This window comes from Centruroides vittatus, unplaced genomic scaffold (genome assembly GCF_030686945.1).
Source record: "Centruroides vittatus isolate TY-2023 unplaced genomic scaffold, ASM3068694v2 scaffold_1152, whole genome shotgun sequence".
NCBI classification, from domain to species: domain Eukaryota; kingdom Metazoa; phylum Arthropoda; class Arachnida; order Scorpiones; family Buthidae; genus Centruroides; species Centruroides vittatus.
Genome location: NW_027122670.1, coordinates 881,410 through 899,835, shown reverse-complemented (window position 1 = coordinate 899,835; position 18,426 = coordinate 881,410). Strand labels below are relative to the sequence as shown.

The 18,426-nt window shown below is 32.6% G+C and overlaps 2 protein-coding genes across 2 annotated transcripts in view; one reads left to right on the top strand and one right to left on the bottom strand.

Annotated features, from left to right (window-relative positions):
• LOC136986557 (deubiquitinating protein VCPIP1-like) overlaps positions 1–1,785 on the top strand; it is a 67,589-nt gene extending 65,804 nt beyond the window's left edge. The window contains exon 16 of the mRNA XM_067284123.1: positions 1,292–1,785. Coding sequence (XP_067140224.1) covers positions 1,292–1,357 — 66 coding nt within the window. The 3' untranslated portion in view covers positions 1,358–1,785. The remainder of the gene's footprint in view (positions 1–1,291) is intronic.
• Positions 1,783–18,426, bottom strand: part of LOC136986564 (vacuolar protein sorting-associated protein 26B-like) — a 42,654-nt gene continuing 26,010 nt past the window's right edge. The window contains exons 5-8 of the mRNA XM_067284138.1: positions 12,045–12,209; positions 11,779–11,954; positions 8,285–8,427; positions 1,783–2,625 (exon numbers count right to left, since the gene is read on the bottom strand). Coding sequence (XP_067140239.1) covers positions 2,542–2,625; positions 8,285–8,427; positions 11,779–11,954; positions 12,045–12,209 — 568 coding nt within the window. The 3' untranslated portion in view covers positions 1,783–2,541. The remainder of the gene's footprint in view (positions 2,626–8,284; positions 8,428–11,778; positions 11,955–12,044; positions 12,210–18,426) is intronic.

The window sequence follows — 18,426 nt, the reverse complement described above, 5'->3', positions numbered from 1 at the left end:
GGAATATAAAGATTTCATAGACCATTTAATATATGTTTAAGCTAAACTTGTTCATGTAAATAAATTATTTTATAAAGGATGTAAATTCTTCTCAGCAAAGTGCTGAAAACAACAAAACATTTGTAAATAATTATAAAATTATTTGACAAATTGTACAAAGAAGTATTAGCCATAACTAAATGTTATTTTGTGATCAATACTTATTCTTCAGGGTGTCAATAGAAACTAGAACAAAAATATTTATGCATCTTATCTTTACTCCTGACCTCCTTAATGCTTTGTGATATTTTAGCATCTAAAGTTTGGTTAAGTTGTCATCTGGCATTGTTCAAAAAGTAACTATGCTAGTTATAAATTTTTATTATTTTTTTTATTGAGTTCGTAATTAATGAAATTATTTTGAGTATTTTATTCCTAAAATCTCGTGGAATTTTATCTGGATTTGAAGTAAATGAAAACAAAGTTCATTGTTTCATAAAAATACAAAAGGAAGAATGCATTATTACTTCTGACCAGAACCTCGTTAGATCAAAGTAAGAAACAGTTCCAACCCAGAACTACCCATCTCCATTACAGAATCTTATAGATATGTTGTATATGTTAATTGTTTCAGTAGAGCATTTTCTAAATGAAAAAAAATGTTAACTGTTGGGAAAATCAATCACCTGGCACTTTGGCCTAAACGGGAGTCATACTTAGTTTCTGATTATCCTCTGACTTTAGTATACAGTGACAGAATTTCACATGATGATTAGACTGTTCACTTTTTTTATGGACAGTAGTAATAATTTGGGAGAATTAAAATTGAATGCAAACTATGAAAACCAGCAATGCATAGAAATTTCATTTCAAAGAATTGGGTCCTAATCATCATTTATAATAATAATAATAAGCAGCACAATTTACATTTTATTATTATTATTTCACAAATATGATTGTTTCTAGTGCAGAAACATTGAGTCCATTAGACCTTAAAATATCTATCTAAATATTTGTGATTTGGTTTTCAGATCACATTGTAAAGTGTAATTTGCAATACAGTAATCACTAACAACATTAATAAGATGTATCTTAAAATGGAATAAACCTCATTCAAGATTTGTGTATTTATACAACAATTATTGCTTATTTTCATTAAAAAAATATTTAGTAGTAATGTTAAATAAGTTTGTAATGAAGTATTATGGATCAAAGATACTATTTTACTACATTATGAAGAATGTTAGAACTTAACACGAGAGAAATAATAATGCTTGCCTGAAACGAGTAATTTTTCAATTTTTGATTTCAGGACACCAAGGAGGCGAGAGATAGTAGTAAAGAAGTTTCAGAACCGATGGAGACAGACAACCTGTAATTAATAAGAAATAATTTAATTCTGTGATAAAAAGTAATGTACATCTATGTGTATATGTATATACAGTTATACAGCCGAAATATCTGTATAAATATGCAGTTTTTTCATTTGTGTAATATTATAAGAACGAAAAGTCCATCCTCAAATATTTATATATGTAAAATTTTTTAAGTTCGGACAATAACGAATTTTAAATTGTACATAAAATCGAAATATTCGGCGTGGCCGCCCGTACCGCGACGGAGGTTTCAAAAATAATTTACTACCTTCTATTGATTTTTACACTATTTCCATTGTAAAGACGACTAAATGTTTTTCTTTAGTAAATATATTAAAATTTTGTATTACTTTTTTTATTAATAACAATGATCTGTGAATTTTAATGTTCTGTTAAAAGTACAATTAATAAAACTTATCAATTGCTCTAAGATTATAAATTTGTTTACTTAGAAACGATACAAATGCATTGGCCGGCAATACAAAGTAAACATCTGTAGATTTTATTCACACTTACACAGATTTGTGACATGAAATACTGGGATTTTTAAATCAAATTTTTTTTCCATTCACTAAATGTGTATTAAAAAGAACTAAGATGAATATTACTTTTACATTATTCTGAAAAGAACACTACAATTACAATCAGAAATTTTACTTCAATTAAGTGACTAGCATGAATGTCAAAGCACTAAACATTATAATCTACTGTATTACATAAATTTAACATTTAAAGTCACCAAAACAATCTAGATCCTTTAGTAGATAACAAAAAATTTACAGATAGCAATTTTCGGTTTCGAACTCGGACATCATCTATACGTGTTGCAATATCGGAATTTCCAATCTCGACGTTCCGGCGACGTTTATTTACAACTATATCAATTTTAGGCACAAAATTTACACGGGATTATTTCCTCGTCGGTACGGTGATCCATCTAACGTCGCGGTCGCGAGACGTCTCCGGGAAGACACCCCGTGGCGATTCGCGACTGTGCATCCCCGCCGAAACTCGCGAAGGCTTCCTCGTTCCATATTCTTACGTGACGGGCGAGGAACGAACGTGTTATTTTCTTTAATTTTCCTTTCGCCGCCTGCATGGGGATGAAGAAATTTCCAACAATGGGTCAAGAGTGATGATTTTAAGTTCAATGGAATGGAATGGAATTTTTTTCATTTTGTGATTTTTATCCTTCTTTGGTTTCGGTGGAGGGTTGCGACTGCTGAATGCCTTTCCTTGTTTTTTCTCCTTTTCTCCAGAGAATTATTTCCTGTAACAATTTATCAAAATTTAGTATCAACTAGAAAAGTAATTTATGTCTAATTTTGTTTTTCAAAGCAGAATCAAAATTTCTTTTAAAAAATTATTTAATATTCCATAATAGTTTTAATATATAACAAGAATTTATGAAAAGAGTTCTTGTAACATTCCATACTTTCTATTTTTTGTCAATCTGATGGACTTACAATCCTTTTAATTTTTTCTTTAAACGAAACACCGATTCTATAAATGAACATCGGATAGACAGTAAACTAGAATTTATTTGCCCTTACAATCTTCAATGCCAACTTCCTACACTGCTTATAATTCTTGGCTGGTGCCATCATATTACTAACCAAATATCATACTCAGCTCTTTAAAATACTTAATGAATCATCAAACACCTGATGCCGAGAAATGTTTAGTTTACTAAACAAACACTAACATTTTCGATCTAATAGAATAGGCCATCTTCAGGTGTAGCTGGATTTGAACGTATTTAAAAATTTAACGTTTTAATGACAGAATGTTGAAATATTTTGAATATTCCATCATTAATCAAAATTTGTTTTAAATTTAAAACAAAAATATTAGATTAATATATTTTTATTATTTATTTATTTGTTAATTTAACAAACTAAAACAATAACGATATAAATAATGTAATAAAATAAAATAAAACATAAAAACTCTTAGTCAGTACCTGCCCTTACACTTGGATGAATCTTTACATAAGAGAAAAATTAAAACAAAAAAATATAGAGTTTCCGTGCAGAAGCTAGTCCATCCACATCCCTGGCATTAATAAACCATCATTTAATTTACTTTTATAAATTTCAATTTTTTTTTCAATGGCAGAACTGGAAAGAGGAATCTCAGAATTCAATGATTTAGAAAGGGATTTCTTCAGATGGAAAGACTGTTTCTTAAAGACCATACCCGCAGAACAAAAAGCATCGAAATGAAACAGCTGAAGCATGCAAAACAATGGTTAAATTGACAATGGTTTGGTCCTAACATGAACTGACAAAAGCAAGCACAAAGTCATCATGAAAAGGCAAAACTACAACAAATCCTTATAAGTTACATTAAAAGAACGGAATGTGAGCGGGTCAATGAAAAAATTGTTTTGTTATGAACGTAGACAGAAGGGTTAGAAAACTTGAAAGAGCACCATTAAGCTCCATATTAACTTTCCTTAAAGGATCTCATAACCCAATGCCAGGGTGCCTTATGTATTTTTGCATTTGCAAAAATACATAAGGAAGGCAAAGAGGTTAGACTTGTAATTGACTCGTTGCACTAAACCCGACGAATGTAGTAAAAGAATTACAGGAATTAAGTTTACTTGATGAAGAAGTTGGGTCTGTTATGGATTAAAGTTCTATTTTTTCACAATGGTCTGAAATAAGAACCACTTGTCAGAATGATTTGACATTTTGCATGAATAGCCGTGAAGCAATGGAATTTTGTTTGAAGAAAAAAATCTAGTTAAAAAATTTGCCACTAGAGGACCTGTAATGCATACTGGTAGTATCAAAAGATGCAAATTACTTAAACGTGGCATGTACACATCACAAGCACCAGTGAAGCAGCTTCTTCACAGGCATTTTGGAAATGACAGAATAATCAGCACATCTGCATACCGTGCGAGTTCAAATCCTGTTTTGGGCAGATTCTTTTCTTCCAGAACCTTCTAAATTAATTATTAAAATATAAATTTAATTATAACTATTAAATCTAGCAAGAGATGGTGCCTAATGCCTGCCCCTAGTGCCAAATTACTTATAATTCAGCAATTGTTTGGCTTTAGCTATCTGGTTATATTACTACTACTACTACTATTATTAATTAAATGCTGTCTGTATTTCTAAAATTGATATTAAGTGCTAAGTTTTGTAGTAATCAAACAATTCTATGTTTCAGAAAGGAATGTAAATGATTATAGAAGTAGTCTGATTGCATGCCAGATAATGCCATCAGAGAATGTTCTAAAAATTATTACCCAGTATCCTATATAGACCCACAGAGGTTCAGTGTTTTCTGTGTATCTTGTTTGGAGGTCTTTGAATGCCAGGCATGTCTATACAATGCAGTCAAAGACATTAGACACAGCTGGTAGACTAAGAAAGTAGGGAAGTGGAATTGTTATTTTACTAAATTGCTTGTCATCTGGATTATTCTAACATGAATGTGACAGTGTTGAAGGCAGTGGATATGTGAGAATACACATACACAGCATAAAGGTCTGGATGTACCACACAGATCACCAGATAATAAGATGATTGTATGCATGGCCCCCACATGGTAGTCACCAACTGGACCCTAGTCAGGGGGCCCAGTATGAAGATGGCCAGTCTAAATAACCTAGCACTTTTGTGCATTGAAAATGATTTAGCTAAACAAACAAATTTTAGTGACGTGATTGAAAAATTTGCTTCAGCAAAAGCCAGAAAATTTACTGCAAAATAATTTAACTAATAGTTTCTTGGGTTTTGTCTTGTTTATGTGCTTTTTTTCAATTTCTGTCATTCTTTCTGTTCTTGTATTGGTTCCTATCTTGTTTTTGTTTTTAATGTCGTGTTCATTATTGTGAAATTTGTCTGTGTAATTCCTCTATTTTCTTTATTAAATCTAATCTATGATTTTGTAAATGTGTGCTTAATTTGTGAATGAAAATAGTAATTTTTTTTATGCCTTATCATATCCCAAAGCGGCCACATAAGTCCCTTGCCTCACACCACTAAGGTCTCAGGTTTGATGGGGAGGGAAAGAGGGGGCTCACCATTGATCCTGGTCTGGGGATCTACTGTAGGATGTGGGGGCCATGATTGTAAGACATCACAGTCCAAACAGCTGCAACATCACCTCTGTCCATCTTCAGCCTGATAGAAGCCTCACTTTTTTCCATGTCATTTGAAGTAACTAAGCATCCTGCCATTAGCATGCCAACATCATTGGCTTCATATGCAGTGGAAGGTGTGATAGAGAAGCATGAACTGTTACAGATTGGCAGCATATTGTCTGGTTCTGTTTGGGAATGAATGACCATCATATCAGAGCAAAGGTGACTTCAGGTGAGGACTAACTTCACTGTTGAATGGTACAAGATTAGCCATTGATGAGTGGAAGGGATCTGGAGTAGCAGTTGCAATATCTGTAGGCAAATCTGTCACATGATAGCTTATGCTGATCGTATGCCTCCAGGCTCAACCATATCATTGCATGTATCCAGCAAGAGTTACAAGAACAAATTAAAGATCTGCCAATCTCCTATTATTAATTTCTGGTGTAACTAAATTATACAGATCAAACAGTAGTTCAGATAATCTTTAACAAAGTGGTTTTGCATAACGTAAAACATTATTCAGTAAATAACTGTAAATAAATTTATCAACATGTCATATTTTATTTACATTTTTAAACTATATTTCAAAATAAACAGGTGTTCTATCTTTTAAAATATTCTTAATTTATTGAATTAAAACATTAACAGTTGACTTATACAAATAGCTTTAAATCAAATTAAGAAAACATTTCTTGATAAAACCAATTTACATCTGACAAGGAACAGAATTAGAGAGAAGTGTTAACTTTTCTCCTGTAAGATAATTAGCATGTTTATTATAGATGTGATTTTTCTATTTGGCAAAAATCAAGTGCAATAATCAACACATTACCATTTAGTAAATTTGGTTCTATTACTTATTATAATTTTTAAAGATATTGTTTAAGTAAGATTACTGAATTATTCTATAAAATTACACATTTTCATTAATGGGGTGAAAAAAAGTTCCAACTGCTTTAAAGTATATCATCATAAGATAACTTATCAAAGAATTGAACTAACTATTATATATCATTTTAAAAGATTTTATTTACAATAGTATAGAATTAATGAACACAATGATATGGCTCATGGTTGGCAATGTGCCATAAGTTTGCTTTGACAGACTTGCAATTCTTTTGAATGGCTTTTGCGTCAATTCTTTTAAAGTGAAAGTCTGATTCTTCAGATCAACTGTGTGATATTTTTTGCTGGTCAATCTTTCTCATATACTACTTGTGCCAAATATCCAACAAAATCCTCAACTGGCCAGCATTGTGGCAGATTTGACAAATTATGTTCTTTGGGTAAAAACAGAATGTTTTTGCTTTGAGGAACTCCACAGCCAAATTTGCATGGTGAGATAAAGCTTTGTCAGGCCAAAAGATGAAATCATCATTTTGAGGATCCTTAAGAAAAGGAATTAGAATTTTCTTTATACATTCATTTTGGTATGTGTGAACATTGATTTTAAGGGATCCTTTCTTTAAAAAAATGGGTTCAAAACACCTGCTAGTGAATGAAATGACAATGTGAACATGACTTCTGATACAAATTTCTTCTTAAATTTGTACTTTGCTTTGAGAGGTGTTCAATTTTCATTGCTTGCATAGTAAATTTCATTTCCTAACATTTGCATGCTGGAGAGAAAAAATTACCTATCATCATCCAAAATCAATATTTTGTTTTCAAAATTTCTTATGAACCATCTATCTGCATTGCATTCAGACTTCAGCAATCTTTTCAGCAGTGTATTCTGGGACCCTTTTCTTCTTCCTTTTCTTTATGCCTGTCTTCTTAAGTGTCTTATCTACATATGTTTGATGATAATTGAACCTTTTAGCTGCCTCCATCAGGCCAACTGTCTTTGTTATCAAATATTTTGCAATGCTCTTCAGTTTTTAGCATTCGTAACAACCAGCTTTCTTCCACTTCCTGGCTTTCTTTTCCACATTATACATATAATAATCCAACAATTGCCAAAATATTTGAGCTATAATATGGCTATGATCAAATAATTAATAGAAATAAATTTGGCACTAGAGGTAAGCATTAGGTGCCATCTCTTATCTAAATTAATAATTATAATTTTAATAATTTAATAAATAATTTAGAACATTCTGGAAGAAAATAACTGACCTAGGGGATTGAACCTGCAGCCTCCGCTTGCCATGCAGTGCACTACCAATTATGCCACCCAGACCCCAAACCAGCCTTCACTTCCAGAAGTATTTAAATTTCGATATAACCTTCCACGGAGTTGTGTTTTGTATGTAGATATTTCATGCTTCAAAATATTATATATAGCTGATTTGCTATGACCTTTGGTGGTGGAGCAGTTTTAGCCAATTTTTTTTGAGTGGTTTGCTTTATTTTTGTACATTTAAACAACACACTCTCTTAATATATCCTCTTTTGAAGCCATTTTTCCAAACTTATTCATGAATGTTTGAAAATCTCATGTGCTATAACTGAGCATGTGTAATGACAATTTTTGGTGCAAAGGTTTTAAAATTATCATTGAGTTCAAAAGTTATAATACTTTAAACTCAGTCCAGATTTTTTCTCTCACCCTATTATTAGAAAAGAAAAAGATAGCAATAAAGTTTGAGAATTAACTATTTCACAACATGCATGCTTATGGCATTAGTCCAAACACCATTCTTTTGTTTTTGTCACACATTTTTCCGATAGTTAATGAGAGAAAATATGTTATCCTTTAAATATCATCATCTTGTATATATTATATTATTTGAGAAACACTTACCTACAAAGAAAATAATATTGTTTGAAGCTAGGTTTTCTTACCTACATCTGATTAATAATAAAGATATCTGAATACCTGTTGTTTGAAATATCTCCTTTCTTCTTCATCAACCAGAACAAGATTCAAATAGTAACGAACCGAAAATTTTTTATTGATATCTTTCATGGTAGGAGTAAGATCGTATCCGGCCAAAAATAATCTTATTGGAATAGATTCTCCTGAAAATAATAATGTAAGATTTAAGAATCATTACTAAGGTGCGTTGCAAAAGTTTAGGTCCACTTGATTCAGTTAAGCAAACACAACACAAACAACTGATGAAACCAACACACATTTATTTGTGTGGGTAGCAGAAACATGTAAAAATAATGCATCATCATTAAACTAGCACATTATTAGACAACTGTAAATGTATAAACACACAAAGTGAGATAATCCATGTGTTGCAAAAGTTTAGTTCCACCACATTTCCAGGAGAAATAATGATATGAACCTGCAAGTTAAACCTTACAAACTATTTCATGTGTGTTATGAGTGAAATTGTCACACTGCTGAAACTTTGAGTTGTGTGATTTGCTTGATATAACATTTATGAAAACATGGGCCATGGCATGGTTTTATATGCCTATGAAAGGAGCAAGATTGATGCATTAAAGCAGCAAGGGCTGTCCAACAGGGACATAGCAATAAGGATTAATACGTCACATAATGTGGTGAAAAATTATGTATGTAACCAAGAGGATTACAACCAAAACCCTGTTCAGGACATCTGCAAGCACTCAGTAAACGTCAACTTTGACGGGTTGTAAACACCCTAAAACAATCAGGATCATCACTCAGACAGTTGGCACTTGATCCAAGGGTTAACATTCATAAGTCAACCCTATCAAAAGCTGTAAGGAATAATGGACGACTGCTGTACAAGAAGAAAAAACATCAGGCAAGATTAACAGCAGCCCATAAGATAGAATGGGTGAAATGGGCTAGAGAACATTCAAGTTGGAGTACAGAATGAAATGGGTAGTAGTCAGCAACAAAAAAAATTTAATTTAGATAGCCCTGATAGCTGGTGCTACTACTGGCATGACATCAGAGAGGACAAGATGATCTTTTCTAAACCCAAATGGGAGGAGGATCAGTAATGTTCTGGGCCAGACTTCGATACAACAGGAAGACTAACATCACATTTCCAAATGGGCGTATGAAGGCCGGGGACTACTAGGAACTGCTGGATGTGCACCTCATGGCATTTGGAAAGAGGGTTGGAGGACCATTCTGGACCTTCCAACAGGACAACACACCAATCCATGTAGCAGACACTACATGGGAGTGGTTCTTAAACAATGGTTTGCATGTAATGGAGTGGACTGCTAATTCCCCTGACCTTAAACCCATGGAGAACCTCCGGGGAATCCTCACTAGGAAGGTGTATGCCAACGAACATCAGTTTTCAACTGTTGCAGAACTGCAGACAGCCATTATTTCTTATGGGATGAGATAAGTCAAGACATGCTCAAGCAAACTTGTAGACAGTATGCCTTATTGTGTTTTTAACATTGGGGTGCAAAAAGGAGGTTTCTGGGATGATAATGTATAATTTTACATGGTAAAACTAAACTTTTGCAACACATGGATTATCTCGCTTTGTGTGTTTATACATTTACAGTCATCTAATAATGTGCTAGTTTAATGATGATGTATTATTTTTACATGTTTCTTCTACCCACACAAACAAATATATGTGTTGTTTCATTAGTTGTGTTTGCTTAACTGAATAGAGCGGACTAAACTTTTGCAACGCACATTATATCTTATATGTAATAATATAATTTTGCTCATGAAAAATTTTGTTGTTAATTTTTTTTTTTCAATAAAATTACACTGGAGTATATATTTTTAGGATATAATACATTTTTATATCATATATTAAATAGATTTTTGTATACCAAAAACATCCAAACTTTTCTTTTCATTATTTTTAATCTTTTGATTTATCAGAAATTATTTTCCATATGATGACGACCCAAAGTAATATTTGAGCTGTTGATTTTGAAAGGGGGGCAAGTCCATTTTATATTATAGCTAGATATTTAATGGTTTGCATTTGAATGAGTTTAAAAATATTCGTAAGCAGTAATAGACTTAATTTATATTTGTTTGGTCTTATTTAATGTAAATTTAATATACAATAATGGTTATCCATGTTAGGTAAAAAAAAATCATGGTTTCGGTATGCGCCAATGGACTTACCTCACTTTCAAAAACAATAATTTGTTGAAAACATTCATTTTCTTTGAATAGAACACAGTTAACTAAACAAATAAAATATTTAATTTTTTGTTATTATATTTATTATATTTCAACATTTCATATTTCTTTTGTAAAGCTACAATAAAACAAAAAATAAATTTAATTTTATAGGAAAAAATATTCAGTAATAAGTGACATGCATATAATTATATTTCTTAGTGTAGATGGTGCAAATTTTTAAAGTTTTCATGGTAAATGGGTGGTACATAGGATAATAAATCCATTATATCTTTATAATTTTCTTTAGCATGGACTTGACTCACTTTCAAAAATTAACTCACAATAAATATTGTTGATGATATAAATTACTAGTAACAAATTTATACTCATATTATAAGATATTTATTGTGAATTGATTAATTATGATAAATTTAGTTTTTAAATAAATTATATATGTTAATTTGTAATAAGAATTAGCTTTAACTACTTTTTTCACAAAATGGACTTGCCCCACTTTCAAAATCAACAGCTCATATATTTTTTATTTTTATCATAAATTTCTATGGATGACAAAATAAAAATATGTTATTAATCAAAAATTTGTTTTACTGGATCACATTTGTTCAGTTGAGTACCAACTGACTTTTTCCAGAATTTGTGTTTGAATACTGAGATACCACTGTATTTCATTTGTAATTTTTACGAATGAAATAATCATTCACAGGTAAGTAATACCTATGGTTAAAAAAAGTTTAACACTACTTACCTAAAAATGTTTAAATAAACTATACTAAATACAAAGATTAATCTATAAAAAGAAAACACAGTGACAGTCTTAAGGGTTAAAGTTTGAAAGCAACGACAATGACACCTGGTTGAGAGGAAAGTTAGAACAAGGAATGAAAAAATTGCACTATCAGTTCTCATTAAAGTAAACCTGATAAAAAGCACAAAATAATTTAAAAATTTCAATATTCTACAATTCATGGGCAAATCTGAGACAACAAGTGTCCTTACTTGAATAAAAAAAGTATCAAAAATGTTTACACTTAAAAAAATTGTGAAATTTTGTATGGAGAATTTTCAAAACCATGTTAGAGTGAAACCAGAAGTAGTGTTGTACGGGGAATCCCCAATTTTCAAACCATGTTGTAGAATCACTGTGTTATACAAGGGATACCTATATATGCTACATACATTTTGTTTCAAAATGTAACAAAATAAATTTAATGGAAAATTCCAGAGTTATTTTTCAAATACCCTATGTTACTGTATTTGCAAAAACTTTAAATAGATATAGGTAAATTTTATCCACTGACCTCTGACAGGTGCTCCATCCATAATTTCATACTTAGCAATTGTTTCATTATCATTAAACATGTTTGGACCTGTTCCAGTGGATTCACGTTTAATGATAGCTATCTCCATGTGTTTTATCTTGATTCGAACAAGAAGAAAGTATATTTTTCCCACAATAACATCCTTTAGATGATATCTGTTAATAAAAATCATTTAAATTAATTTCTTTTAAGAGCCTTAATTGTTGTTTAACTTTCAATATATGTTGTTAAAAAAAAAAACTTACTTAGATTTATTATATTCAAACTCTATGTGAAGACAATCTTCAATTCCAACTTCCATTTTTATTGAGGAATTCATTTCAGGATATGAAGACAAAGTATGGACAATAATATCCATTTCTTTGATTACATCAGATAACCTACGAATTATTGTCACACGTAAAAAGTACCTAAAAAATAATTTAAAATTTAAAAATGTATTAACAGCAAATCAGGAGAGAAAATAGTTCTTTAACAATAAAAATATTAAATACGGTAGACTTTACTTACTCTCGTTGCCATAAAAATTAGTGCATTAAGGAAGAGTTGTTGGAATCAAACGAAATTGTACATGTGAGTAACAATGATTTAAGTGTTTACAAAATGTAAGCAAAAGGATCATTTATTGCAGGAAAAACTACAAATGAAAGGAGGTTCTAGTACCCTGTTGGGTCACCTCTAGCATGAATATGTGATGTGATACAGGTGGGCATGGAGGAACACAGGTACTAAATGGTGTCCTTTGGCATCTTGGCCAACAGTTGCTGCAAGCAGTCCTCTAGTTCAGCCAAACTCATAGGCTGTCCAACTTGGCATCCCAGGTGATCCCAGATATGTTCGATCAGTAACAAATCAGGAGACAGGGCAAGCCAGGGAAGTGTGGCAATATAGTAGAGGCACTCCAGTGACACACTTGCTGTGTGGTCAAGCATTGTCCTGTTGGAAAATAAATCTTGGGAGCCCTGCTATGACAGGCATCACATGTGGCTGCAGAATGTCACTAAAATACTGCTGGGATGTCATGGCCTGTTGAATCAATACTAGAGGTCTGTCACATGATGGCACCCCAGACCATCACACCAGCTCTGAGGGCAGTGCACCACTCCAAAGTACAAGCAAGATTGAGGCATTTACCATGGAGCCTCTAGACACAAACACAACCATCATTAGTGCCTAAATTGAATCTGAATTCATTACTGTAGACAATCTGGTTCCATTCTGTTGTGGTTCAATCTTGTCTGGAGTGACACCACTTCAAACTGAAATGACAGCATATGTAATGGCTGCCACAATACCAAATATTCCTCGCCCAGGTGCCTCAAAATGGTATAGACAGACATAGTAGCCTGCAATGTGTCTGGATGGACAACAATACGGTCAAGCTAGTGGTCTGCTGAGGGCGTCCTGAACCTGGGTGCCGTGTGTGCGAACTCTCTCTTGTCTAGTAGTTCCAACACCCACCTCACAGTGTTGTCAGAACAGCCTAGGTAACAAGCTATTTTGTAAGATGACCATCTGGCTTCCCTCAACCTAATGGTCCTTCCCCTTTCTAACTTGGTTAATGTTCATATGGCCTTTGATTGCAATATAAAAGAATCACTGATGATACAGCATCTCTCTCTGCAACAGGTAAACTACAGGACACCTTTGTGCACTTTTTTATAGGCCAAGGGATGCACTTTAATGCCTTCTGCTAGTATTACATAATGAACCATCATGCTACAACTCTAATCATTTCTATATCTGCTTGCCAAGTTTTGCAGTGATATGACAACTTCTTGGTGTGCTAATTTTTATGGCAATGAGTATTATAATCACCGAGATTTGCTAAAACTGATAAAAATAACTGATTGATGGTCTTATTTACTTACTCCACTTAATTTTAACATTAAAAGGGCATATTTTTATAATTAATAAAATTTTTAATTGTTTTAACAATTACTAATATATAATTCATCCAGTTTTACTAGTCTGCTTACCAACTTTAACAACAGGTAGTGTAACATCAGCAATTTAAGCTATTGTATTGCAAACAAATAACAAAGTGATTAATATTTAAAGCCTGGTTAAAACTGATAACAATTGTATGTATTAGCTACATGCTGAGGCAGACATGAAAAGAAAATGGCTTATTTACCAAAAGATAACGACATCAATAATTGATGTTATTATCTTTTGGGTAAATAATCATCTTTTGGGTAAATAATGATCAATAATCCTGAAAATAAATAAAGTTTCATAATGCATAAAGCAGATATGTGCTCAGCAAATAATTAGTTTAATTCACCACACTACACCTTTATTTGTTGCTGAGGTAGTTTTTATTGAACGGACTAATGTTTTCGGTCTACTCAATAGGCCATCATCAGGCTTAACTTTCAAAAACGGAACATTGGCGTTCCATTAAAAGAATACATTTGTTTAAAAATTCAAATCATCAGTAACGGAAAAAAGGAAGAACAAGGTAATATATACAAATATAAATATACAACAAAATCAAAATAGTGAAAATAAGAAGTAAAAAATAAAATAAATAAATAAATCCACTGGTGATACACTATACAAACATAGTAGCAAATTGTTAAGGAATAATTGATGAAAGATGTAAATATAAACTAAGACAAGCCTACGAGGTCGTGTTAAATTTCTTGGCTACAAATTTCCAAGCTGTCGGTAGGCTGTCTGCATCCCTTGCATTTATGCATGTCTCTTCCAGCTTGCTTTTGTAAATTTCAATTTTTTCAGCGGTATTTGCTAACGTCGGGGAGCTCAAGAATTTGACAATAACCACCTCTTCCCATTTAATTATTGAGCCTTGGGTCTGCGCAAACTGTGAAAGTACCGGAGAGTTGTTTCATCAAGACAGATTGATAGTGTCAAAATCAAGCTCCTAAGTCTAGTGCGTTTTTGCTGGGATAACTTGTTTTGTTCTGGTATTTTGTGTTTGGTTGGTAAGAACTATCAGAGAGGATCCTGCTGACACTAATTTTGGCAGGGTGGACCCAAAATTTTCGGAAATACAGGAATGTAAAGTCAACGCAACTTTGGACCGATTTTCTGGAACTCTCCTGATTGTTTTCCGGAAGTGAAAATGGTGGACGCTCGACCATGAATAAGTGAGTGAATCTCCCAAATTTGGTAACTTTTGATTCACTCGTTCTCCTACGGTGGTACTTCTTGTGCGCGGCACTCAACGGCCTGCATAGGGCTTTTGCGACTTCAATCAGGAAATTTGGGTACATCATTGGATAGCGGACCCTTTCATCATCACGGTGTCAAATTGTCATGCCAATAGCCTAATTTGAATTTAAATGGCGGCAAGTTTAAAATTGAAGAGATATCTCCACTGAACAGTTGAAGTCATTGCCAATGGTTTCTGGACTGACGTTGAAGCTGACGTCATCGCTCTTGAAAGTACTCTGATTGTGAAACATTTTGAAACTACTCTAGGACAATACTGTATGTTATTGACCTATGCTTTGCCATCTGTTTAATTTATTGTAACTAGTTTTTAATTAATTTTTAGATTTCTATCTTTCTTTTCTCTCTGAATTGTCAGGCGCTGTCCTGAGGGTGCAGAGTTGTTGGTACAAGGCTACCTCTGTTCAATACCATCTTCAGCTTTGGGGCTATAGGTACTCAACATACACACTGGGGTTTATACACTTAGATATCGGTTTAATCACTATAAACGTTTGTACTCTTGTTGTTTTGGCAACAGTGATATAGTTATTATTGTGCAATGACAACAAAACAACTGTCTGCGCCCTCAACCATGGAAGACTACAAAGGAGTGGTACTGGAAAAATTATTGGAGGAGTCTCATAAGATTGTGGAAGAAACCAAACAATACATTAATGTTAATAAGGAAGGTAAGCTGTTCACAAGGGCAAATAAAGCACTCATTATAAAGCAGCTCACTAGGGTGATTAACCTAGCAGAAACAACGATACTGGACATCTTGCCCACTCAAAAGTCCGACAAAGACCAGTCTCCAAGGACGTCAATAGAGGATATTGTAAGCACACTTTGGGCATTTGAAAATAGAAACTCAGAAGCTCTAAGGGAAATTAAGGAGGAAATTTGGGATGTAAGAAAGATGGTACAAGATCAGATAATCACCAAGGAAATAGAAAAGGAGCTTAGGCAAGACCTTGCAGATACGATGGAGAAGAATAGTGAGAATATCACTGCAGCAGTCTCTAATATAATTTATAAATTAGGTAACTTAGAAGACAAAGTAATACAGCAAACACCTCCTGCTCCTCTTTACAGCTCCATTGTTAAAACGGGGGAAAGACTAGGGAATGCCAAGTAGCTCCAAAACCCAATGCCCCACGCGAAGTTTTGCTGGTCTACAGCAAAAATAAGGATGACTGTAATAGTGACTCAACCCGCAGGATTATGCAGGATAAAATAAGGCCTTTAGAGCTAAATATTGGAGTGAAAAGAGTACATAGGATAGGTGGTGGTGGTGTGGCAGTGGAGTTGAGCGGCAAGGGGGATACCGCCATCTTAGAAAAATGTATTGAGGCTAATATCCCCGAACTAACAGCACATGCTCCAAAAAGAAGATGGCCAGATGTGGTTTTATTCTCGATACACAAGGATATTGACAGGGAGGATCTCCTGTACCAAATATATACCCAAAATCAGATTCTACAGGAGAAGTACACACAAGAAGAGTTTGAAAGGCAATTAAAAATCAAATTTCACCTGGGTAAGAAAGACTATCTTCAAAAACTGGACAGCAGAAGTTTCCCCTTCCATTAGGAAAACACTGAGACCTGGGAAAAGTGAATCTAAACTGGTCGCGTTGCAGGATTGTGGACTTCTGTCCGGTCCTGCAGTGCTTTAGATGCTGCCAGTATGGCCACACAACAAAGGAGTGTGCCCAATCAACAACTATTTGCAGCCAATGCATGGGGATCACCTGTTTCTTGTTGTGACTCCAATGTAGTCTTTTTCAATTCCTAGTTCATGTTCTCGTAAGGGATTTTGTACACTCCTGCTTTTTCTACCTTTTTAATGTGATCTTTATCATTTTGTAAGATTGTGTATAGGTTCAGAGCTCTTTTTAGAACCATTCTGGTCTCCTTGCGGTTTGCAATTTCTTTCATAATGCCTTTTGAATTCTTGTTGTAAGTAAACTTTGTGACTTTACTGGGAACGTGTTTTGAACTTCTTGCCGTGCCCTTCTCATACGTTCTAACTATTCCTGCTATTGTGCCTTTTTTTATATCCCAAGGATTCGGCTATTTGTATGATTCTGTCGATTTCCTTAGTTCTGTCAACAACGTTGTCACAACAGATGAAGGATCTTCTGATAAGAGCTCGGAATGCTGCCAGCTTTCCGAGCTCTGTTTTATAATGCATTTTAACTTCTGTTTTAGGACCTGCTAATTTTGATAGCATTAGACAACTGATAACTGAGCAATGATTATTATAAGCAGAGTCTACATAGAAATGATGTATTTATATTAAATTTAAACTATTGTATTAGAAGTGTGTTAAAAATGTTTAAAAACATATAAGAATTAAAACATCTTGTTTATTTAAAGTTATAACTTAACAATAAGATTAGGCATTATGATACAAATATATAACAAACACAAATATTTAATTCTTTTTACAATTTTTTGCAAAAGTAATAAAATACAATTAATATATAAAGTTTATGAAAATCATTATTATAATAAATGCTTACACGAGGCAACTGATTCTTTGTCTAATTAAATAATATACAGATATATTGAAAGAAAAGTAAATTAATGTAGAAGATTCAATTTAATGAAAACTTTGACCACAAATTTTTGATCTGAAAATGTATATTAGCTATCATTTTATTATACAACCAAAAAATTTTATCTGAAGACAGGGATCAATTGTTATAGTTTTCTTCAAAATAACTCACGGACTATGTTTTAAAGTCAATTTGAAAGAGATATATTTTAAAATTGACAGATAATCACAATTATGACCACAATTATGATCTTAATTATGGTCATCAGTTTTTATTTTGGCTACAAATTGATTAAGAGCATTTTTAAAATTAGTGAAATATGTTTTACAGGATGCAAATATTCATTTCTCCATTGCAATTTTTCTGGAAATTATCAAAAATGCACATACCTATGCTTCACTTTAAGTTGTTTTGCATTCTTTATACATCAATCCATGTTTTAATTGATATCAATGGATTACTTAAATTTGTCTTACAGCTGATAAGTTTCTGCTAATTCCCTCCTTTCTATAAAATGAGTCTCAGAAGTCTATTTAGAAGCTGAACGTCAATTTTACCATGTTACTTAATTTTAGATAGTAAAATGGAATTGTTATTTATCTTAAAATTCAATAGTGACAATAAACAAATTCTATTCTTAATTCAATTAGTGGTAAATTCAAATTTTTTTGTAACTTCTTCTATTTCTAACCTTTTTGAAATGCTAATGACCTAGTATTTCTTTGAAATATTTAAAAGTACTTTAGAAAAAGCTGTTATTAAAATTAACACCAATAAAGCAGATTTTAAAGAACTTTAATTTTTCTTAAACAATGAGAAACAACTTCGAGTTTTAAATACTTTTGTATAATCTGATATAAAAATTATCACATAAAACAAAAAGG